General features: G+C 44.3%; 3 protein-coding genes and 1 long non-coding RNA gene across 6 annotated transcripts in view; 3 read left to right on the forward strand and 1 right to left on the reverse strand.

Moving 5' to 3' along the window:
* The window catches only part of zgc:56622 (uncharacterized protein LOC326033 homolog), a 21653-nt gene extending 15754 nt beyond the window's left edge, over positions 1 to 5899 (forward strand). Inside the window, exons 1-11 of one of the 3 annotated variants that reach the window (XM_041038312.1) lie at positions 456 to 592; positions 711 to 798; positions 2604 to 2780; positions 3008 to 3124; positions 3528 to 3605; positions 3815 to 3931; positions 4489 to 4601; positions 4789 to 4876; positions 4949 to 5032; positions 5489 to 5571; positions 5653 to 5899. In XM_041038312.1, coding sequence (XP_040894246.1) covers positions 718 to 798; positions 2604 to 2780; positions 3008 to 3124; positions 3528 to 3605; positions 3815 to 3931; positions 4489 to 4601; positions 4789 to 4876; positions 4949 to 5032; positions 5489 to 5571; positions 5653 to 5686 — 972 coding nt within the window. In that variant the 5' untranslated portion in view covers positions 456 to 592; positions 711 to 717 and the 3' untranslated portion in view covers positions 5687 to 5899. Of the gene's footprint in view, positions 1 to 455; positions 799 to 1582; positions 1621 to 2141; positions 2245 to 2603; positions 2781 to 3007; positions 3125 to 3527; positions 3606 to 3814; positions 3932 to 4488; positions 4602 to 4788; positions 4877 to 4948; positions 5033 to 5488; positions 5572 to 5652 lie in introns of those variants that run through there. The other 2 variants (XM_041038313.1, XM_041038311.1) reach the window with 2 other exon arrangements.
* A 10-nt stretch (positions 5900 to 5909) lies between these two features.
* Positions 5910 to 10972, reverse strand: klhl36 (kelch-like family member 36). Its single transcript, XM_041038306.1, has 9 exons — positions 10754 to 10972; positions 10563 to 10646; positions 9999 to 10193; positions 9692 to 9814; positions 8856 to 9077; positions 8358 to 8663; positions 7945 to 8172; positions 7659 to 7816; positions 5910 to 7471 (listed from the first exon to the last, which is right to left on the reverse strand). Exons 2-9 carry the CDS (start codon positions 10620 to 10622, stop codon positions 6889 to 6891), a joined length of 1875 nt encoding a protein of 624 aa, XP_040894240.1. The 5' UTR covers positions 10623 to 10646; positions 10754 to 10972; the 3' UTR covers positions 5910 to 6888.
* Positions 10973 to 14705: 3733 nt separating this feature from the next.
* On the forward strand, positions 14706 to 24593 carry LOC121182090. Its single transcript, XR_005894090.1, has 3 exons — positions 14706 to 14719; positions 22502 to 22513; positions 23243 to 24593. It is a non-coding gene; the product is annotated as an uncharacterized LOC121182090 (long non-coding RNA).
* On the forward strand, positions 14726 to 24593 carry cotl1 (coactosin-like F-actin binding protein 1). Its single transcript, XM_041038415.1, has 4 exons — positions 14726 to 15055; positions 15971 to 16053; positions 21216 to 21373; positions 22169 to 24593. The coding sequence occupies exons 1-4, from the start codon at positions 14979 to 14981 to the stop codon at positions 22277 to 22279; spliced, it is 429 nt and encodes a 142-aa protein (XP_040894349.1). The 5' UTR covers positions 14726 to 14978; the 3' UTR covers positions 22280 to 24593.
* Positions 24594 to 24816: the final 223 nt, after the last annotated feature.

Below are 24816 nucleotides of genomic sequence, written 5' to 3' on the forward strand. Positions count from 1 at the left end.
TGTCTATAAAATAACATCAGCTGTATAAATAATGAAAGCAGCTGCTGTGAAATGCAGACCCACAGCACACAGAACCTGGACACAGATGTTTAACTGCAGAAGCATTATCAGTATTTACTGTGTCATGTATTATACTGTTGTCATTTGCGCTGTAGCTGCATCGTACACTGATACAATATCACCATCTAATGTTGAACTGGAAATATTACACTGCATTTTTCTTACAATGTGAACCTGCCTCTGTGTGTGTGTGTGTGTGTGTGTGTGTGTGTGTGTGTGTGTGTGTGTGTGTGTGTGTGTGTGTGCGTGTGTGTGTGTGTGTGTGTGTGTGTGTGTGTGTGTGTGTGTGTGTGTGTGACTGCACTGTTACCCCTATGCTGTGAGAAAAGTGACCTTTGCAACATGCTCCTCCTCACTCTCTGAGTGTACACATAAATAGTTCACGGCGGTGAAGTACTTTGTGTGTTGTCCAATAATTAACCATTGGACTGATAAGGCAGAAGAGAAGAGAGAAAGAAAAAGGAAAGAGAGAAGGAAAGAAACATATGAGATAGCAAAGCAAAAGGAAGGACGTTGACTCAGCAATTACGGTGTGATACAAAAAAAAAAAAAAGAGAGAGAGAAGAGGAAGCTCTGACAGCGTACGAGTGTGTGCCACAAGTGTGTGCTGAGGTCCTCATTTTGCTGTTTTTCTCTGCCCGTGGTTAAAGGTTCTCCATGGAAGACACACAGGTGGCCAGGACCATAGAGCTGAATGACGGAGGACACATGCCAGTTTTGGGTCTGGGGACATGGAAGGTAGCCTCAACACCACACTCATTCCTTTATCTGCTTTATACTGTGAAGAGTCCGTTCAGTTTGTTCTCCTGCTTAACATTTAAGAATAATGTTCTTAATGATGTTTTGCAAAGATGTGCAAAGGGTTTACTGAATGAAGTCTGGATTTGCAGATTAATTGTCTTTATCGTTATTATTTGCATCCTTCTCCGGGTCAAATGGCTTATATATCCCAACTCCTCATTAAAGGAACAGTTCAACATTTTGAGGACAGAGCTGATCAGCTAAATTACTTAAAGCCAGCTAGCTTGGCTCTGCCTGGAGTTCAAACATATACATAACACTTTCAAAGCTCACTGAGAAACACACTGTGTCTTTTTAGTTTAACTCCTGTTGCTGTGATCAGCCCTAAAGGGGACTGGTTTTGAACTTTTTTGGACTTTTAGATTACGTGGGACTATTGTGGTTTCTTGATTTCTTTGGCCATTGTCAACCCTCAGATTTTTCTGTTTCTTGCTTGGTTCAAGAACTTTGTAGCAGACTTCTGGTTCATTTTGTTGTTGTGTATGCTTGTTTTGATTCTCGAGGTTTTTAGTATTTCTGGGTTTAGTTTTTAGTCCTTTTACTTGTTCCTGGGTTTGCTCTGTATTTTTAATAGTGTTTAGGAAAGCTTGTCACTCTTGTTTTGGTTTCTGAAGTTTGGTTTAGTGTTTTCTTCTTTTATTTTGAAGTCCTAGCCCTTGTGTATCTTGTCTTAGTCTACTTCCCGTCTTTGTCTAGTTTCCCTCCTTTTGTGGTTGTCGGCCCCGCCCTAATTGGTTTCACCTGTTGCTTGTTACACTGGTGAGTTTAAGTCTTGTTAATTAAAAGACTTAGTCCTGCTACTATATCTGTCTGTGTGTTCATATCTGTGGATGCTCTGCATGTTGGTCCTGTGCTGATATCTATTGCATATTTTTTATGTTGTTTAATTGCTTTTGTGCTGTGGCAGTAATTTTACTGCGGGTGTGATAAAGCTCAGATTTTTCATTTGTACTTTGAACTTGGTAAATCTAAAGATTAGATTTTTTTTTTTTTTTTTTTTTTTTTTTTTTTTTTTTTTAGATTGAACTTTATCTTCATGGTACAGAGGACAAATACTGAGACAACGAAATGTAGTTTAGCATCTCTTACTACTCTCATGTCTCTGGCTACAGCCAGCAGCCGGTTAGCTTAGCTTAGCTTAGCATTAATGGGGAAACAGCTATTCTGGCTCTGCAAGACTTCAAAGGTTCTGTAGCAGCACTTCTGATTATGTCATGTCTTATTTGCTTGATCTATACACAAAAAACAAATATAAACAAATGACTATTTGTGTTTTAAAGGACTTCCTGGTAGCCTGATGTTGACAGCCAGACAGCTGGTAGTTGGATGTTGTTTCCTTCGGACAGAGCCAGGCTCCATGTTGTCTCGTTTCCAGTCTTTATGGTAAACCATGCTGAACAGCTGCTGGCTGTAGATGTAGACAGATATGAGTTGTACTGATCTTCTTGTCACTCAAGAGTGAATGAGTGAATAACTGTTTCTTTAGCCACACAACAGGACGTTTGACACATTCGTATAAGTACATTACATAGGAACCAGAGACTGATCGTTTCAGAGAAGACTGGCAGCCTCTACCAAACTCCACGATGCATTTTGCATTGTGCAGAACCTTTAGGTCAGATTGGAGAGATGTTCCCTGGATGAATGTTGTGCAACAGTGCAAAGAGAAGTGGAGCTTTGTAATGGTTTTAATACGGCAGTAGAGTGAAAAGCCCATTTTTAAAGTCCTCTGTTTGTTGCAGTCCTCCCATCTGCCCCGCACCTCCGTCCAGGGTGCAGTAGAGACTGCCATCGCTGCTGGCTACCGCCACATAGACACTGCCTACAGCTACAGGAATGAGGTGGACATTGGCAAAGCTCTGCACTCCAAGATGCAGCAGGGCATCATCAGGCGCCAGGACATGTTCGTTGTCAGTAAGGTGGGTGCTGAAGAGAACAGGTTTTATCGCAGGGCCAGGAAGCAACATGATGAGGGGGAAATTTAGATGTTTCGTCCTTTTCCTACTCTGCAAAGTAAAAAAAAAAAAGTAAAAAAGTAAAGTGTATAGTATGTAAATTATTTTCATGTTTAATATGCTGCCTTATATATTGTATACGATTTTATTTTATTTTGCCGTGACCCTCCTGTTCTGTGTTCTCTTCATAGCTGTGGTGTACCCACCATGCCCCAGAGGACATCCCTGTATGCCTGAACAAGTCTCTGAGTTATCTCCAGCTGGATTACCTGGATCTTTACCTTGTGCATTTCCCCGTTGGCCTAAAGGTTGAGGAAAACATCCTAAACAGTATGATAGAATTAAAATGTTACTAACCCTTATCCTGCCCTGTCCGAGTGGTCCTTGGCTCAGGGTAGGTCTTTGACTGGGGTTGGTGGAATTTTTTTTTTTTTGAACAAATGTGTTAATGCTGCATTCAATGATTCCATCAGGTGCCAGTAACCTTCCAAACCAAACACAGAGTAGCTCTGAGACACAAATGGCTTACCACACTGGTACAGCTAACATGTTAGCAGCTTAAGCAGCTTAAGACTAATGTCTGGCTCAGTATGTTTTCTAAATTTGCTAAATATATTTGAGAAAGGGAAGAAATTCTAAACATTGAGAAGGACACATGCTGTATTAAGCATTTGCCTACAAGCATTTGTTTACCTTCAAATGTCTCCATAGAAAATGGGCGATGAGCTGTTCCCCAAGAAGGATGGAGAGATGCTGACCTCTGACGTAGACTACGTGGACGTATGGAGGGTGAGAACACACGTACTCCCTCTCTGTTTGCATGAGGACCGGTATGTGTCTACCTGCTTTTAGATTCTTCTTTCTTTACAATCTGAACAGTTCCTCCACCAGTTTAAAATGGTGAAAATATACTAAAAACAATGAAAAGAGAGAGATGGAAAATAATGGAGAGAGCTTTAGAACCCTTTTAGAGTGGCTGCCTGTGGTTGTGTTTGCAGGGGATGGAAGCCCTGCAAGCTTCAGGAAAGGTGAAGAGCATTGGTGTGTCCAACTTTACCATCCTGCAGCTGGAGAGACTTCTGGCTCTGTGCAGGGTGCCCCCTGCTGTCAATCAGGTCTGCTCGTTTAAAACAGTCTCGTTTCCCTGTATGAATGTATGAATGTATGAACCCATGTACCATACTTTAATTCACTGTGCCAGTCAGGTGGTTAACTGACGGCCAGCCACTGAGGCTGTTTGACAGCAAAGGGAGGAAAGTACCCAGGACTAATGTGGTGTTACTGATGAAGTGCTCGGTCATTGTAGAGCTCACATCAGTATTTTTTCTTGCCTTTGTTTGACAACAGAAGACCAAAAAAAGTGAAGTAGAAATGGGGAAGAAAAGTTCTCTGCTTGGAAGATGAATTTATATAGAATAAAAGCAGAATTTGTGACAATGGCTTCGTGACAGAATCATCATACATCACGTCATTATTAAATATTTAAGATTATTTGCATCTCTTAGTTATAATACGACATGTGATGTTATGTGATGGTACAGTCACAGGTTATGATTTTATGTGAGTTTTCTCTTTGGGGAACTTCCTGGATCTAAATTTTGACCCTGCTCCGCTGCTGACTTCAGAGGCTTTGTTTCAGTCGAGACCAGCTCACTTTTCATATCGTCCACAGGTGGAGCTGCATCCTTACCTGGTGCAGACAGACATGATAGAGTTCTGCAAGTCCAGGAACATCACCCTGACTGCCTACAGCCCCTTTGGTTCACCTGCACGACCCCCAGAGCTGTAAGACACACAGCGTCACTCTGCTGAGTCAGATTGATGATTAAAAATGAATCAGGCTCCTGGACACCTGACGCAGACTCAAGTAGAACACAGCAACAGTATTACATTATATGAATGAGCCTGTTGATTCCTGTGGGTGAAAAACCCCTGTGCTCTGTGTTTTTTCTTTTAATCTTTGCTGTGTTAGGATCAGAGAAGGCACTGATCCAAAGAACCTCCTGGAGGACCCAGTCGTTTCAGATATAGCCAGGAAGCACAGACGCAGCTCTGCACAGGTCAGTGTAACCGTCTGTAGTGTCAGTGTGAATGTGTGTAGTCCTTTGTTAGTAACAGTGGTATTCCCACAGGTGCTGCTGAGGTACCACGTGCAGCAAGGCGTTGCAGTCATTCCTAAAAGTGACAAGCCTCATCACATTCTTGAAAACACAAAAGTAAGAAGTTTCCCTCTCTGCTTTTATTTTGGCCATTCTGTCCCTGTCTCCTGCCATTCTCCTGATGTCCTCAGACTGTCCCCTCCCATTCACACACCTGCTCCCAGTGCTGTTCATGCTGTGGACTCCTGTTTTTGCAGCCTTGGGTCCTCCCTGCTCGTACTCAGGACACACAGCTGTGACACTATGATCAGACCAGACATGGACCCTGAAGGTTTATGTGGTGGACATGAATGCCTGAGCCAAACTTCATGGCAGTCCATTCAGTAGATGTTGACACATTTCAGTCTGGATGTTAGTGCATGCTGTGTATGTTCTACACTCACATAATAATCTAACACACAAGATTACAGACTGCACATATGCACAGGAACATCTTCCAAAAACATAATGAGCATCAGTACATCTGTCTGTAAAACGCTCTCATCCACATCTTTTTTCAATGCTTGTGTGCAGATCTTCGACTTCAGTCTGTCCGAAGAAGACATGAGCGCGCTGAGAGGACTGGACCGTGGGTGGAAGGCCTGCATGCTTGAAGAGTAAGTCAGCGCACACAGCCGTTGGCAGCTACAGCGTGCAGCAAGGCGCAGCTGTTTTCAGTGTTTTTCTTGGTTTCCCAGAGTCAAGTCTCATCCATACTACCCCTTTGTATGAGGCTGCCAGGACGGTGGAGAGACGTACAGTCCACCTGCAGCATCACACGCTGTGATTCATCAGCGACTTGTTTACCTGGTAATGATGAAATGTGAAGGTGAAGACAATTCAAATGTGAATGTAATGAATCTGTCAGGGCACTGGTACACCGACAGCCTGAGCTACCTTTTATGTTTTCCTCTCTTTTTAATTAAAGGCAGTTTGAAAAGTTAAGACTTGGATATTTTATTAGAATATACAACATTAACTACAAACAGTGCTTTTCAGTCTGATCAGACCAGTTTAAATCTGTCCATATAAATACCAGTTTGCATGAATGCAGTTCTGTGCCCCAGACACAGTAATTGTCTTTGATTGACAATGTCACTTCCACTGCTTTCAGTCCTACAAGGCACTCTGACACCGGGGCTTTAGAGGGACTACAGTGATTCGTTTTTGGGAATGTGGTCCACCATGGTGGTCACCTGACCCAATACCTAAGAGGAAGGCAACAAAGCATTGTTGTTGTATTACAGTGTGGAACAAGTTAGAGCTAGTTAGTGCCTGGTTACAGTTGCTAAGCTGTGATTGGACAATCAGTGCTCAGGGAGGAGGGGCTCAGTAGTTGACTGAACGGTTGCAGCTGGTTCACAGACCTGGAGCATGTCTCTTGAAATCTCAAACATCACAATCTGGGTTCGCTTCCATGATTTGTGTTTTGTTTTTTGTTTTTTTTGATAACCGACTCCCCGTTTGAACACATTTTTTTAGCTTGGAAACACAAACCTGATCCAGTTTCATCTGCTTTTTAACAATTTAAGGCTCAGTTACAGGAACTATTTCACACAAATATCAAGATGTCTGCTGGTTGACAACTCGTTCACAGCGGTAACAGAACTGTTCCACGACATGCTGTCATTTTATGTGTAGCTTACAACTCAGGATTGATTTATTGATTGATTTTTAACGGATGTGTTTAACGGACCACTCTTAAACACATCCTGAGGGTTTACACTTCACCAACCAAGCTCCTGACATGCAGCACACACACTGCTCCAACGTGTGATGTAGTTTTTGTTAACATACATTTGTCAGGTATTCACCAAAGAAACTCTGGTTAATTCAGTGGTTATTAGCATTATTATTAGCATTATTGCTCCTCCTCTCCTGTCTTACAGCCAAACGTCAGGCCTCGTACGTCTGGACAAACAGAAAGTCCTTGATCACTGTTGTTGTGTGGGGTTTGATCTTCCTTTCACGCTTTGTCCCATTGTCCTCTTCTCTGGAGAGGGTGATGACGGTGAGGCCTTTACAGTGCACACACATGCTGAGGCCCCTGCAACGCGTTTTGGTAAGTCAGGCCCTCTGGACCATGAGCCTCTGTCGGGGTCGTACACCTGAGTGGCTCTGGAGAAAGCCATGCTCTCCCAGCTGTAGCCCCCGAGCACGTAGATCTTCCCTGTCCAGACTGCAAGTCCCGCCTCGCTGTTGGGCAGCAGCAGCCCCGCCACCCGGGTCCACTGGCCGCTGCGTGGGTCGTAGGACTCGACCTGCAGGATGTCGAATCGCTCGGTGGTGTCCTCGTGGTCGTCGCTGCCCCCAATGGCATAGATGAGGTGGTTGAGGGAGGCCATGCAGTGCCAGCCTCGGGCCAGAGACATGGGCTGGCGTTCCACCCACACATCACCGTCCCGTGATGGATCATAGCTCAGGACGTCTCGGCGGTATGGACCGATCTGATAGTCATGGCCACCCGAGATGTAGACCACACCGTGGTGGACTGTCCCAGCGTGGCCGTAAGTAAACCTACAACAGACAGAAAGTAACGTAGGGTTATTTAAAAAAAAAACTTTAATATAAACTGTGATACAGACACAAAAAGCTCACAAAGACTAAATGACTAAAGCTGTTCAGCTGCTGGAGAACAGGCTATAATGAGAGCAGAGAAATTTCCCCATGAAACTGAAGAACCACGAGAAACTTGTGTTGCTACCTGGGCAGTCCTGCCACGTAGGACCAGCAGTCCTCAGCAGGGCAATAAACCTCCACAGAGGACAAAGCTCCAGTGTCATTCCTCCCACCCACAGCGATCAGGCACTCTCCCACTGCCCCCAGGTAAAAATCCACTCGCCGCTGGTTCATCGGAGCACCCTGGAAAAACATCACACTGTCACTGGGTCTGGGCCAGTTAGCTGCCAGAAGCACATCCACCCCTGCATGTTCTGTGTGAGCTGTACACATTGGATAAGCAGAATGGAACTGGCTGCTTGGTACGGTACCCTGGTCCACTGGTTGTGACGGGGGTCATATCTGTACAGCAGGTTACAGGCGGCGTCTCCGCCGTTGTCCCTGGACGAGCTGCCGCCCGCAGCGAAGATGAAGCCCCCGAGCACAGCCAGGCAGTGGTGGCTCCGCTGGGCCGGCAGCTCCGTTTCCACCTCCCAGCTTCCTGTTTCACCGTCCAGCCGACAAACATTGGCGCTCAGCTCCTCTCCAAACTCCGACACCTCGAGAAGTAAAGACAGGAAGGCACAGGAATCTAATGAGCTCCTGTTCCAGCTGAGTTTAAAGACTTTACTGTTGTAAAGTGGGTTTTCTATTGCAGGTGTTATTTTGCAGTTGTAAAATAAAACCTGTAAAATTTTTAGTTTTAAAAGAGATGTAAATGACGCAGCACAGTTTGCAGCTGTACCTCTCCTCCAATCAGCAGCAGCTGCTCGGCTCCTCCCCTCAGCATCGTGCGTCCTGTCTGCAGGAGCGGCTGAGTGCTGGGACTGGCATGGTACTCAAGAGCCTCCTCCACCAGGGCCTCACAGCCGGCCTCCTCCGGCAGCAGGGCACGCACCGCTGGCAGCACCTGGCTCACCAGGTCCACCACCGGCATCAGAGGGAAGCGGATGTGGGAGAGGAGCTGCCCGGCATGGGCCCTCCGCTCGGGAGTCTCACTGAGCCACTGCATGGCGGCCTGGAGAAGAGCGTGCTCGCCGTCGTGCTGAACCTGATGACGGAGAGAGGAGCTCTGAGATGACTGCCTGAGGCCTCTGATGATCTAACCACACACTGCATCTATTTTCCACAAGCATCACATGAAGTTCACGTTGTGTCGTGGTCAGACTGTTTTGTCGACTTCTGTTTCCGAACTCAGGGACACCGTTTCAGTCTCGCCATAAATAAGACCTGGAGTATTTACCTGGCCACTGGAGAGGTAGGAGGTGAGCTTGTGTAGAGGAATGTTGCGAAGGAAATCTGCGGTGAAAGAGAGAGTGGCGAAGTGTGTGAGGATGAAGTGGTCGATGAAGCTGTCCAGCCGCTCCAGACTGTAGAGCAGAGCCAGTTCCTGCAGGTACAGGTAGTTGTCCTCCGTCAGCTCCCGCTCCAGGTACTGGCAGCAGAAGTCCACCACCCTCCACACCTGAACAACAGCAGGTCTCTACTTTTAATGTCTGACATTTGCTGTGATATTCAAGCATGAGACATGTCTTCACATCAGAGGACAGAGACAGACATGTTGTCTGTTTAATGTTTTTTTTTTAATAATTAAACTTTTGTTTCCATCATGATGAATTAAACTGTTTTTTAAATATTATTTTAATTTGTTCAACAATTGAAGAGGTAACACTTAATTTTAACATCTCATTAACATTAATAACATCTATATAAACATTTAATGATTTATAACAGGCTGTAACACAATGTGTGTAGCTGTAAAAAGATTATAGAGACATTTTAAAAGTGTTTATTTAAGTCTTTAACAACTATAACTCATCCTATGACACATTGGTGAGTGGTGTATTAACAGGTAATGACTGTTTGCTAACACAGTATAACATACAGTGGTTGTAATAAGAAATAATTCTAGGCTTCAGTAGTTTTTAGATCCTAACCCTGAGCCACTCAGGATGCATCCATGAGCATAAATAAATACTAAAGATTAAAACTCAGGCTGGACAGCTACGCCTTTCCTAACCTGGTCCTGGTTCAGAGCCTGTTGTATACCTTTAACATCCTGAGTGGTCGTATTCTTACCTGTAGAAGGTGAGCGGCTTCCAGCACATAGTCAATGTTTCCTCCATCCAATGGCAGCTCTCCACTGTACAGGAAGTCCACTACAGCCTTCAGACCGATGTAGGACATCCCAACCAGCTCCACCTGCAGACAGGAAGAGGATGATGGAGGTTACTCAGACATGTGCTGACGTCTGTGCTCTCTATCTAAGTCATCTTTTACATGTAAGCTGAGACAGAGAAAGCAACAGAGACACAGAACCCCAGCCGATCACAGGATTCCCTGATGTTCCTCATCTGGAACATTTTCTCTGCAGCGTCCTGCGTACCTCCTCCTGTCGCTCCTCCCTCATGCCCAAGGTGAACATAGCGTGAAAGTACGGGCTGGAGACGGCCAGCAGGGCTCGGTGAGCGGGGACCCGCTGGTCGTCGGCCACCAGCACCACATCGCAGAACTGGCTGTGCTGCCGCTGCTCATTGAGACCCTGCAGCAGCTCCGCGGCTCGGTCCACCCATCGGAACACCTGCCAACACCACAACACGCTGACAACATGTTTGTTGAAGGTCTTGGGACACGTGTGTTTACTCTCTCCCAAGGGTGTAACGTCCACTGGGGACGGGAGTAAATGTCCCTCACACTGTCCTCCCTCTGAGCTGTATGTCCTTCCTCAGAGCTGTCCTCACTGTCCCCTTAACCTGTCTGATATAAATGAGCTGCTTCCTTGTTGTTTGCATTTACTTGTATGAGTGTGTGTGTGTGAGAGAGAGAGAGAGAGAGAGAGAGAGAGAGAGAGAGAGAGAGAGAGAGAGAGAGAGAGTTTGACTGTACGGCCCAACTCTGCAATTAGTCCTCTGACACACACACACACACACACACTCACACATATACTAACCTTAGACGATTCACTGATCCGTTGAGGCCGACACACACGGCTCTGTTTGCCATTGTCCATCACGTCCCCTCAGACAGGCATCATCTGAAGTACACACACACACACACGACCCACAGTCAAACACTCGGTAAGTCAAACAGTGTCACTTTATGATTTAAAGCTCTCTTTGTTATGAAGTGATCGGTGCTTACATGTGGACGTGTGGTGGATCAGAGGACACCCGGTTCCACAGGGACACGGCCAGCAGCATCTCCTATTACCGCAGCTGAACACGGGAAGGACACACAAACAACCAGAATAAGACGCTTTTCGGCGACGCCACAGACTGAACCGCTTCCTTCTCACAGAGACACACTCCTGTTAGCACCGTGTCTCACAGAACAGACACACACAGCTGCACAACTGTCCGCTGTCCCCCATCCTGAATAAACAAACACACGTCCGATTCAGGTTTTCAAAATAAATTCCTTTGTCGTGTGACTCCACAAACATGTATTTCTAATGAACTTATGAACCTCATGAATGTAATGTAACTGATGATGAGTAAATGAAAATACATACAGTAAGTGACGGTGGGATAGCTTTGTATGGATCTTTTTGCAAGCTCAAAGAATCCCAGGGGCTTCAGAGGGTTTTATTTTTTTGGTTTGAAGAGTTGTTCCTTAACCCTGTTGGAAAAATCTTCAGCCATACCGTGTTACAGGCTGTTTTGGATGAATGAAAACAAAGGACACTACTGTCAGAGGAACCAGAGGTCTCTCAAAATGTAATAGTTGTGATAGTAATAATTTAAAAAAGGTTATTTTTACTTTAATATTTTGTCGGCCGCTTACTATCTCTTTTTATTTTGAAGCTAAACCCGTTCAACCGGATGTTGTAACTAGCACTTCCTAGCTTCACGGAGTTGGGGGGGTCCAGGAAATTAGATGCTGCTACCTGCTCTCTGCGAGTACGTTCAAGACTGCAAATGTCACGGGAGGTTGTAAACATGATTGTTTAGGGCTCGGTGGCGGCGGGGAGCTCGTCAAGAACAAGGGGGGAGTTGTAGGTTTCAGCAGTGAGGATCACTTCCGCGTTCAAAAAGCTGCAGTTCCTCGGCTGCCGCTGGGGGCTGGCTCCAGAAGTGAGCAATTCTCCATTGACCCCCATGTTAAAATAGCCAACTTTACAGCCTAAAAAAACATATTTAGAGCCTGGTACATTTTTTTGTTTTTGGTCTCTATTGATAGTTTTAACCTCCGTGAACACCGTGGGGGAGGTGAATTTTTTGTATCACAACCGTTTTAGTGTTATTTAGGCTTAAAATTCTTACATAAATTAGGGGGTGGTTACGTTGAATGATAGCCCCATAGACAGGCACTGGCAGTTAGCTCTTTGCTAAAGCATCGGCTGGGCTAGGCGGCTACATCCAGAGGCCTCCGGCTACCTCCAGCTGTTGACAGGGGCCGCAGTGTCCGTGTTTGTTTGCCAATGTTCGGATAAGTCTTTTGAAAGTATGGCTTGTTGTAGTGTAGACTGTACTAACCGACCGTCGAAGGAGTCTGTGTTGCAGTTTTTTCGGTAAGTAAATTTCTCACTATTTAACCTGGATGTTTGCGCTAATTAGCATGTATTAGCATATTTTGCCGCTAGCTTATGACTTCATTGCCGGTTTATGGTCGCTGCTGATACAGATAGAGGACCGGAGCAGCTAATGTTAGGAACGCTGTTGCGGTGTGTTCCGTGCTCTCAGAGTCCGTTTATTGCGGGAATACTAGGCTACAATTTTATTTGGTCTCATTTTTCTGTTTAAAAAGTCCGACATTGCATGGACAGAGCAGCTCCGTCAGTAAGCGGCTGCTGTTGTTTGTGTGCTGCTGTAACTGTAAGTGGATAGTGGATGGAGGCAGCGGTGAAAGCCGGTAAATATTAAGTATTGCTCCGAGCTAAGTGTACGGGTTCTCGGCCGGCTGACCCGCAGAGTAACCGCCTCTCCGCCAAATATGGAAAGTACACTCCTACTAAAATCCAAGATGGCGCAGCTCAAATGCCTATGGTTTGGTCACAAAACCGACTCCCCGAGAGCAATGTAAATTATATCTCCAAGTATTTGTGTGGTTCATAAATGGCCTGAGACACACACACTGAGAACGTGTGCATTTAACACAGGAGATATTTCTCTGCTATAAAAAGCTTATACCACTAAAAATGAGGCTAAAAATATAAACAGTACACATTGTAGTTTAAAGATGATCTTCATGGTAGAGATAAAGTTTGTGGTAAGAACTCACAAATAAAAAAAAAAACGGAATAAAACACCCCCAGAAACTATTACACAAACTATTTTAAAGGTTCCCCAAATTATTAAACATCTAGAGAACAGTTTGGTACATCCCCACCTACATATCTGAATTAAAATGTACAGTGTAGTTAAATCATGGCTCCATGTGGCAGAACTAAAACCCATTTCGTACCGTTTTTTCTCATGTAACCAGTATGAACCACAAACACCACAACCACGGGCGCTGTTCAGCTGTGAACAGACAAGTGTGGCTGTTAATGGACCAGCAGGTGGCGGGATGGTGCAGCGACAGACAACCCAGAGCCACAGAGCTCAGGCTGGGGAGGTGATGGTCCTCCTCCTCTCAGTCCATACAGTGACAGTCAGCCCAGATCCCTGGAGCTGGTGGACTCTGGGCTCTGAGGAGGAGAGAGGAGACCTTTGACCTCTGTGCTGTCTGACCACCCAGCCTGACTGTCACCACACAATCTCACACTTCATGTAGCCTACATACACACACATGCAGCCCCCGCCCCTGCTGACACCTACTTATGTACTACACTGTATTGTTTAGTTTTATATAGTTTGTGTTGTATTCAGGTGTATAACTGTCATTGTCATTCTAGCTTTGTGTTGCTCCTACACGGTTATGAATTTTGCAATAAACAGCACATCACAGTATAACATGTTACACATGTTTTGTAATGTGTATCTAGGTGCTTGTATTAAAAGTCCTTCATTGGCCTCAACAACAAATGTTATCAGTTAAAATGAAAATCAAGCTACTGAAATAAAATTTTAAATTTTAATTTCAATGCCTCTGCACTGAGCTTGTGAGCTTGTCAAGTTGCAAGATTTATTAAAAGAAACGCCGGAAGTGTGCCTTCAGATTAAAGCCACGAGATATGTCGCTGGAAAAGGATAGTAGACATTTTCGCGCATAAAAAAGCAAAACAGAAGATTATTTATTATAATTATAAATTTTTCCACACAGGATGTCACAGATATACTCATTATTTGTTAGGTCATTATAGGCATCTTGCAGTTTCACTCTTTTGTCTGTGCTGTCAGTTGTTTCTTATGTTTATTGAGGATTACAGTTTCATATTTATTTTCTCCTTTCCCCTTCATCTTCTCTTGGCTCCTAACAGCAGAACTGACATCTTGCTGACAAACAACTAAATAACCAGTCTGTGTAACTGGCAGCAAAATAATAAATCATGCTTCACAAATGAAGTCAGTTTGCTTGATGCTCTTGGAGTGGGTTGATGTGCTGGGGATCTTTTTGTCTGAAATCAGATCACTGTGGGATGTACATTCATGTTATAGTATTATAATATTAACCAATGATTTATCTTCTGTGGCTTTTCTTTCCCAAATGAAATCAAATTTATACAACAAATATCACAAAATGAAAAAATAATAAATGGCTAACGGTTTGTGTAGTATGTTACCACTGATGTCCTGACCACATTCACCTGATGAGATGATTATTCCAGGGGCTGGAGCTGGACCACAAAATGTTGGTGTATCCAGCCTGTACCCCATTTTATTAGACAAAAAATACATAAATAAAGAGACACGTCTAACGGTATAATTGTATATGTACATGTATAAATATCATTTGTATACTTTTTGTGAATGAATATAATATCACAGCAGTGTTGTGGCAGCAGCACGCTGAAGTAATACGGTTTTAAACGTCCCGCAGTCTTCACTATGGTTTACTTTATTTTGAAAGTCCGTAGCGGAAGCTGTGTCGGCACGTTGTGGCTGCCTTGACAGTAGGCCCACATTACACTGAGCGCTCACAGAGAGGAGGTGAATCCAACGTCTGGGGGACTTCTCTTTCTGTCAGCTGGCAACCTGATTGACTAACATCACCAACGCCCAGAAAGTGGAAATATACAGGAAATGAACCGAGCTGCTAGAAGAAGAGCCGTCTCTTTCCGCTAAGTCCGACCGGCTCAATTGTTCCAGTGCGGTGGTCGTGATTTTGGACTGAAGCCTGTTGTGTAACGATATCAGTTATTGTTATCTGATGTGTAGCATCAACTGTGTAAGTTAGCTGCTTTATCACTGTGTAGCTAGCTCCCCCCTGGTTTGGACTGATACAGCTTAGACTTCGACATTTTTTACTCCCGTTCAACCGAAAAATGGCAACCCAGATCGATAAAGAAGCTTGCAGAGAGGCTTACAACCAAGTCAGAGACGACAACACCGAGACCAGTTGGTGAGTGTGTGGACAGGGTTATGTTTCCAAACTCCGTTAAAGAATGTGACTATTGTATATGGTCGTGTAAATTTGCAAAATTAGATGTGTCATACATGTAACTCTGAACCTCGTCTGAATACTCACTAGTCATTCTTTACTTCGGCAACCATATAACACACCGAGCAATCTTTTTTTTCGATGTAATCTCAGCTGAAATTTTTGTTCACATAGCCTGTTAACGCCCTGCTGCGGTGTCTTATCGTTGGAGAAGGGTGCGAAAATGAGAAGCGGACTTCTTATTAATAGTTACCATTTTATTTAAATACGGGCCGTTTGTATAACTGGACATATGCCGATTGACAGATAGACTCCTAAATACGAAGAACATGTAATGAATTGTTTTTATACCTCGTGTATTTTTGCAGAAAGGCAAAATAACTTTAAATTGCTCGATATTTAAAGGCAGTTCGACCTGCTTACCGTGAATGTGCGCTAGAACGGCACATAGGGGGCTTGCCCGCAACTGAGACCTTCGTGAATTGTTTCACATTTAATACGTGAAAACCAGATTGCAGTGCCCGTGTTTATAACAGTAATGGTTAAAATACATGCAGCTTACCATGCCCCCCCCCTCCTGTTAGGCTGATCTGTATTCTGCCTATTTAGCGGTCACACACTACTCAGTTATTAGGCCCAGCGGGGCAGAAGTAATTTCCTTTGTCCTGTATTCAGCGGATAACGTTATAGTAGTGACACTCACACATGGCTGACACACGGCTGCCACATTGCATGGGCGTCTTAGGCATTTTGTGCATTGCTTCATATTGCACGATGATGTGCTCGACGGGCAAATAATGGCACCGTTGTGAATCAATGGATCATGAGACTAGATAATGTATGGAGTAATAATGCATGTGTATCTGCATCTTCCAGGGCTGTGTTTAAATATGAGGGCTCCATGATTGTGCCTGCAGGACTAGGGACTGACTATGAGGAGTTCAAGAGGATGTGCACAGGTAAGGAGCAGGTTTTATTTCAGATGTGCCACCTCAGGTGACACCGAGCCCTGTCAGTGTAATGTGTGGGTGAAATGCCTCTTCCTGATGCTGACTAGTCTAGATTTTGTGGTGTGTGTGTGTGGGGAGGGGTGTGCGTGCTCTGTCTCTGGACAGGTTAAACAGCCTAAATGTCACACGGCTTGAACCGGCAAGACGCTAATCTTTAAAGACTCTGTGCTCTCTCACCCATTGGCCTTGAGCCCTGTGATTACGCTGTCAAAGCACTTAACACTGTATGCATTACACTGCATTATCTGTCCTACAGTATCCTGTTCAGGTTTTTTAACAAAGCAAAACACTGAAGGTCGACATTTTGTGTGTCTGTGCAACTTTTCCCCCCAAATTACAGCAGAAGATGTGGAGGTGTATTTTAAAGTTTATAAAGTTTAAACTTTAGTGCTTGTTCTCGATCTAATTGACATTCATCCGAGTTTAATTTTTCACCTGTCGCTGCCAGTAATTTCTCTGAATTCTGAAAACACTCTTGCTGAAGCAGTGTGTTTGTTTGTGTGTGTGTATGTGTGTCTTTTTTAATGAAGGGTCAGATCTGACATGTATTGTGTATCACAAAAAAAAGAAAACTAGCCAACTAATGGTCACGAGCTGGTTTTACAGAGAAAAGCAATCTGACACTCTGATGTAAGGTCCTCTCTTCCTGTGTCCTCCAGAGCAAAGCATCTGCTCCAAGCATCTGTTGGGTGTGGCTGTTTCTGATGCTTGCTCTTGATGTCTTTAAAGCGTGTGGCCTCAGGGCTGTTCTTCTTCTTCTTCTTTTTTTCACTGATACTGCTCACATTCCTATGTTGAAACAACTCATTTATCACTGAGCCTTACTACAGATTAGCAGGTGCGTTTGCCATTGGTTCCTGTTTAGAGATGACACACACATACACACATTATCAGACATCTCTCTGTCTGTGGGCTCCTTTTCCTTATTTAGAGGTGAAGTTGTAACTCTGCAGAGTGTAGGAGGAGCTGATGCAGACTGATCGACTGGCGAGGCCAGAAGAGGAGGGCTTGTTTTGTAAATTGATATTTAACTTGTCCAGCTGCAGGAAGTACAAATAGATAAATTCTGGATCAATGCATGAAGATACTGCATCTAATTTAATTTGCCACCAAGATTTTGAAACCCAATTTCTACTGACAAAATGCAGCAACAACAAATAAATTACTCAGTCAGAGTCATAAAGTATTCATTGTAGGTCTCAAACTTTCAGCTAAAGGGAAATTGAATCCTGAATGTCCCCTGATGGAGGGTGTTCTCAGGTTTTAAGTTCTCCAAGTACAACTGTAGTGTTTTCAGCCATGTAACTCCAGAGGTGGCAGTGTCGGTCAGTCCGCCCACTACTTTATTCCAGGCTGAAATTACTCGATAAATATTGGATGGATTGCTGTGAAAGTTGGTGCAGACATTCATTGTCCTCAGAGGATAAATCCTATTGATATTGATGTTCCCCTGACCTCTGCTGCCGCAACAAAGTGTTCACTTATCCTGTGAAATATTTCAACACATACTGGTAGCAGTGGGACAAACTTTTGTGCAAGTATTCATAGTCATAGTTGGTTGAGATTTTCAGGAGCCACAGAGGATGCATCGTAAAAACTTACTTAATACTGTTGCTTTTCATCTAGCATTTCTGACTTCATACTGGTCCTGTGAAATGTCTCAACATATTTGATAGATTGTCACAAATTGGGTTCAGACATTCATGGTTTCCAGATGATGTATCCTCATCTCTTCACTGACTATCTGACTTTTCATCTAGTGCCACCATGAGGTTGATATTTTTGGTTCAGAGTGAAATATCTCTAATTTATCTTCTAATTTGATGGCCTGCCCTAAAATTCATGGCACAAACATTCATGTTCCCCAGAGGATGAGTTTTAATAATTGTAATAATAAAATACTTTTCATCTCTCGCCATCAGGTCAAACTCTTCATGTGTCCAGTGCTTTGGTTTATGACTAAATACCTACAAAACTAATGACATTCCCATCAACCTCAGCTGTACTTTCCAGGGGTAAACATTATATGTGCTATCAGCATGTTAGCGTTGACATTGTGAGCAAGTTTGTATGCTGGTGATAGCATTTAGCTCAAAGCACCACCGCCTGTGCTGCTAGCATACCTGCACACTCTTTGTTTTTGCTGTATTAGAAGTATTGTGGCTCCTAGAGGCCACAATGCCCAAAACATACCTGATTTTATGACAGGGCAGTGCCAGAGGAAAGGGTTCAGCCTCTTAGGGGCGCAGAGTTTTATCTGAGGGTTGCATAAATGGAGGAGTGTACAAAATACTGTAGTAACTGCCCGTGCATGAACAGGCTCACTGAACTTAATGTCAGTAAGGTTTACGTTTGTTGTGTACAAGTGAAAATCTTGGCCTAATGGTGGCACTAGAGGAAAGATCAGAGGGTCACCCAACCACTACGGTTCATCCTCTGGGGACCCATGAATATCCACAGCACATTTCAGGGACATTAAGGTATTCTGTGTTGACCTAAGAACAGCGCTACGTATAAAAGATCTGGGTTGATTCCTTGGGGATTCTCACCAAATGAAATGGTTCCCAGACAGACTGACATCACCATCCTCAGGCCCTGCTGTTAGCGGAGATAAAAACAAGACCAAATTTGGCCTCAGTTAACATGTTGGTAACGGCACGCGTGTTCAAACCCTCCTGACACCGTCCACAGGAGACAGCTTTATTTTCTAGGCTGTATCGCAGAGGGACTCTGCGTGGGCTGAGGGAGCCTTCACAGGAAGATGCGGAGTCATATGCCAACCTTTGGCGAGGCGAAACAGTCAGTGTATGCAGACCAACGTCTCTCCCAACAACTCTTTTTTGCTGTCTCATCATCGTTGTGTAGTTTCAGTACCGTTTGCTCTGCAGTCAGGGAGGGGGGGGGGGGGCGAGCGTGTGTGTGTGTGTGTGTGTGTGCGTGCGTGCGTGCGTGCGTTGCTGCAGGCAAGGTGTTAAAACAAATGATATCGTTTGTGACTGCACTGATAACACTCTTTACAGTGGCTGCTCCTGTTAACGTGCGGCTCGTCTGATCTGAGATCAGTGTCAGGAACGTCTTTATCAGCAGCTTCTACAGGCTCATAAAAATAATACAGGTCGCCCTGTAAAAACTCCTAATGCACACAGCTCGTTACCACCTTCACAATCACCGGTGTGTTCGTTATTAGTTAGTAAAGGATCAGATATAAGTGGTAAGGTGACGCATTCAAATTGTGTGTTTTTGTCCAACCAACACTACAAAACCAAAAAGTATTTGGAACCAATGAATGTTTGGTATTTTATCTCAGTAAACGACCGGACTGACTGCACGCAGCCTGCTCATGTTTCCCAGACTGTCTGCTGTGTGTGCTGTGTCTCAGCGGTGATGGGATGCTCTTCACTGTTGCGGCTCCACTTTGAGTTTTAGGCTCATGTTACATAAAAGTAGTTTCCTGGTGGAGCTTTAAAACTGTCAGTGAACATCTCCAGATGTGGCAGTCAGTTGTGCGCTCCAGTGGTGTTGGTGCAGGAAAACTGACTTCATTTCTGTATCGATAGAGTCGCGTGGGTCCGTCTGACTGTGGGCGATATGTCAGATATATTAGGTTTGTTGGCAACAAATTTTTTTTAACCTTTCTCGCTTTCTCCTGTGGCTCTCCCTAAAATTTCACATGTCACACACACACACACACTTGCCCGGCCATCCTGAGCACTCTCCTGCGTGAGTGTGTGTGACGTATATATGTGAGACATTGCGTTTTTGTATTTGGAGACAACAGGGAAAGAGCCTGGGGAGGGCGACTAGAATTATCACACTGGTGTGTGTGTGTGTGTGTGTGTGTGTGTTCATCAAAGGGTTGATCATTTATGAAATGCTTTAAAGGAGATTTCAAAATAAATATAAATATAAATATCTGTATCATTTACAGGCCACATGGCTCAGCCCCATGTCCACCAATCACTCATTGGCCTTTATAGATCTTAAATAGGTCTTAAACTGATTCACACACAGACTCTGTATGTTATTGAGCCAGTGAGGGTGTGAATTCTAGATGGAAACATAATGAGTGTCAGTGTCAGTGATTCTCTCTGGAGGTAGTTAGACTGCTCTGGAGCTGGGAACGTTTTTCTCCCTGCAGCTCAGACACAAACATCTGGAAGACAATAATGAGTGATCTGTTAATGTTACTGTTACGTAATGGTCCCATACCGTCTGAAGACAGAGCAGACCAGACAGCCTGAGTGTATTTGGTTAGATTGATTCGGGGAATAGGTGTGAAATGGGTTAAACGAGGTGTGTGTGTGAAATTAACTTTGAGCCGCTCCGTTTACTTCATGTGTGAAATTTGTCGTCGTTGTGACAAACATTTTCCTCGACAGAAAGACTGAAGAGTGATGTTTCATTTAAATCAAATTTAAAGGCCTGAAGTCGCAGAAGTTAGAAAAAAAAAATAGCAGCAGTGTTTTTTTTTTTTTCTTGTCCGTCTGGTTGTTTGTATTCAGACATTATTTGCAGACAGTCAGTTCTGTAGTGGACCACCCTGACAGCAGAAAGGCGTGGCCACCGGGAGGTTTGTGAGCCACATTTAGTTTATTGACCTGGATACTTCACTGCTGCACACACACACACACACACACACACACACACATCCACCCACGTGCACACACAAATTGCCTGTGCTTGGAACACGCACTCACACCGACACACACACAGATGCACAGTGTGTTTTGAAATGCTTGATGCTGTACCAGCCCGACACAGTTCATACACAACGTGATCCACACAAATATACAGGTTTAAATCATTTTCCAGTCATGAAATCATTGATCAGTTGACTCAGTGTGTGTATGAGCAGCTGTATCTTGCGTGACTCTTGATGAAATTGGAGCTGCTGTACTGTTTTGTACTGTGTTTCCTGTGATATGAGCCATAGTCTACAGATCAGCTACTTTGGTTTAAAGGTGCAGTCTGCAGCCGGTTACTATCAGCAGATAGAAAAACAGAGCGTGACCTCACACCACATGGCAGGGGGGGGGGTTGAATTATCAGCTGTCTGCACCTTCAGTCTGCGTTTCCAGTCTCACATAGTCTTTTTCATTCTCTGCCCTCAGATGACGCGCGTCTGTTCGGCTTCCTCCGGATCACGACGGGAGACGCCATGAGCAAACGAGCCAAGTTCACCCTCATCACCTGGATCGGTGAGAACATCAGCGGGCTGCAGCGCGCCAAGATCAGCACTGACAAGACACTGGTCAAAGAGATCGTGCAGGTCAGAGACTCTGGGGTGTCGTGTGTGTGTGTGTGTGTGTGTGTAATTGAAGTGATGGTTGTCATGAAGTTGTAATGGTCCCTTTGGGGAAACTGGGTGGTTACAGAGGCAAATATGGCAACAGGATGCTGGAGACAGAGGGAGAAATGATGATGCATTATGAAACCCAAATATACAACATTTGAAATATACTATATAGGGTTAGGGTAGGGTAGCCTACCATACCCATAATTCCCTGCTCAGCCTCACATTATAATCTCCACCCAGCTTCTCATCTCTTGCTATTATAGTAGTGGACACAGCAATGCTGGAAGCTGTCTTCTTTCCCTCTAGCAGTGGATTACACGTTCATACAGAGACACTGTTGCTGTCGTGTAGTTGCAACTTTCATCGCTGCATTTCCGTAGTGACAGTTTTTTTTTTCTGTTTCAGTAGCTCTTTAATAAATGACATGATAAAGAAATGTCAGGGCAGAATAAATGGCCCTGTACAGAGGAAATAGACAGAAGCTGGGAGCAGGAGAGTTTCTCTGTGCCACTTACTGGTGTGACTGGACCAAGTACTCACAGTTTAACACTCATACACTGTGACGTTTGTCTTCTTTTCGTAAAGGAAAAATGGGTTGTAAACATGTTGATGTTCCATCAAAGTGATTTCATGCAACAGATGAAAAGTCACCGTTGGTTTTCTGATGTGTTGTTTGCCACAGCTGATGTAAACTGGCTCTGCAGTTTTGGTGCCAGATACGTTTGTCCTTTGGTTTCTTCGCTTCAGCGCGTGATTTGTTTTCTGCAGAACTTTGCGAAGGAGTTCATGATCAGTGACCCGAGGGAACTGGATGAGGACTACATCCGCACGGAGCTGAAGAAGGCGGGCGGAGCCAACTATGACGCTCAGGCCGAGTAGAGAAGTGCCACAGCCCACTGGAAGGGTTGGGGTCGGGGCGGGGGTTGGGAGGGTTGGGGTGGGTTTGGATTTGGTGGGGTGGAATAACTGGGGGGCGGGGAGCGTCGGGGCAGGGCTGCTACCTCTTGGGGAGAGGACGAGGCAGGATGGAGAGGGCACTTAATGAAAGGGAAATGCACGCACTAAACACACACATTGTACTTGTACAAAGTGGGGGCCTAGCAAAGAACAACAGTGAAACAGTTTGTTCATTTGCAAGATCACAAGTACAAACAAAGCAGAGGTGCACCAGGAGCAGTTTGTAGAACCAGTATCAGTGTTTAACACACTAACCAAACACTGTTTATGCTGCCAAATAATGGCTTATTATAGAACAGTGCAGTCTCTTTTTTTCAGTCGTTTAACAGCTTATGTTCACATACACGCTTCCATCAGTTTGTGTAACTGGAAGATTAAAAAGAACGTCCACAGTTCATCCAGATCAGGGCCCAGTTATCACTCAGAGGTACCTTACCATGGCGCCATCACTGAATTGTTAATGGAATGATAAGATATTATTGGAGATACTCCTTTTTGCTTTTTATCCAGTTACATGAGAAAATTATAACATCTAGCTACAGCCGCACAGAGCTAACGGCTCTGAGACAGAATCCATCGGCAACATGTTGCATCTTGTTTGTTTAATCTGTACAAAAACCAAAGTGTAAAAACGAACACAGAAGCAGTTGCCGGGCGACTAGCAGAGACTGGAGGACGTCACTGCTCGTTGCTTACAAATAGTCCCACGCATAACCCACAGTAACATGACACTACACTTTGGTTTTTGTACTGATTAAACGAATGATCTAAAATATATTAATGAACAACTTTCAGAGGTGGTGGTCGGTGTATTAGTTCACCTTTTGTCGGAGCCTGGGCAGCAGTCATTGTATTTTCTGTCTTTAAACAAAGCTAACCAGGCAGTGTCCACGCTGACAAACATGTCAACACCCTGAAACACATAGAGACGTAGTTAAACACAAGCGTATAAACACTGGTAAAGGTCACAATCTGCTGCCTTCTCTCCTCTCCTGCCCTCTGCCCTCTCCCCAGTCAGCTCATGGTTGGTTATGTACTGTGCTGTGCATCGTCATCTCACACTCATCCTCATCTCAGCTGGGCAGCAGTTGAGCTATGTGAAGTTAACATCAAGGCTTCAGCACTGTTTGCTAGGAATTTTCATGTAATGAGGATGTGTAAAGCTGAGGGGCTTCACTTCAAAAAGCCGGACTGTGATCATGGAGCACGTTGTAGACTGTTAATAACCTAACTAGTTGGTGAATGATGTCACTGAGGAAGACGGAGCTATGGTTTTGAAATGAAACCCTCCAGCTGCAGGCATGTGTTTGACACCAGAACATGCTCTTAGTCATGATACACTGTACCACCAGGAGGAAGAGATCTCCATTTTCTAACAAGATCCTGGGTGAGGGTTTGGAAGTTTGCACTTTGTGAACTTGAGCTCTTAGTGCACATTTAACCACCTCTGCATTTCCAGCCAGACAGCTGTGTTTGCATTACAGCATCAAAGTCCACCATTACACCCATCATGTCGGTCCTGAGACCGACTGTAATTCAGTCGACGTTAGCAGAGCCCAGAGCTGAGCCAGATGAATGAGACTGGGCCGTACAGCACGCAGGATGCCACAGAAATACACAGACAACCACTAATATACTGGTCCCTCAGCAGAACCTGTAGTCGAGTGTTGAATGTTCCCCAGAATCTCAGGATTTTTGGAATGGAGATCTTTTCCTCTGGTGTCTCATCTCTTGATCTACCACTTAAAGGTATCCATGCATACTGTAACCTACTGTGTTTGACTGCCTTAGTCTCCCATGGAGAGAGGGGCATCATGGGAGTCTGTGGACACTACACTGTGATTGGCTATCCTTCCTTATGTGTGTTGCCAGGACTTTGATGGGCACAGGGATCACCACACCGTGAGCCTGGGCTTGTCATCCCAACCCAGGAGGAGCCATTTCTCGGTTGTAGCATCTCTTTTTATTTGGTTTAAACCACCCCCCCACCCCACCCCACCCCCCTCCCCTGCAAAAAATAGGATTTTTTTTTTCATGTACTTCATTTTTGTTTTTGAGATGAATTTTATTTTCTCCTAAGAATTTTACCTTATTGATTTTATTTTTAAGAGCATTGTTATCTTGGACATTGGTTGGAAGAGGTTTTCAAAAAAATAATGCAAAAAAAGCAAAAGAAAGAAAACAGAATGGGCACAATATCAGTCATTTCAAAATAAAAATTGATGTTTTTTCCAAAGCTTGCTTCTTGAAGTGTCTTTTGTGTGTCTCTGAAGTTTACATTACCATGAATTTAAAAAAAAAAAATGTTTTTCCATCTGATTTTGCTCGTTAAATCAATATGTAGGAATCCTAACAAGGGTTTCTGCTGCTGTAGTATTTCTTAACCACTTTAAAAAGCAGGCTGTACGGTGTTTTTTTTTTTTTACTTTGAATGTATTTCAGTCCGTGGTGTGTACTTT

The sequence above is a fragment of the Toxotes jaculatrix genome, chromosome 5 (genome assembly GCF_017976425.1).
Source record: "Toxotes jaculatrix isolate fToxJac2 chromosome 5, fToxJac2.pri, whole genome shotgun sequence".
In the NCBI taxonomy this organism is placed as follows: domain Eukaryota; kingdom Metazoa; phylum Chordata; class Actinopteri; family Toxotidae; genus Toxotes; species Toxotes jaculatrix.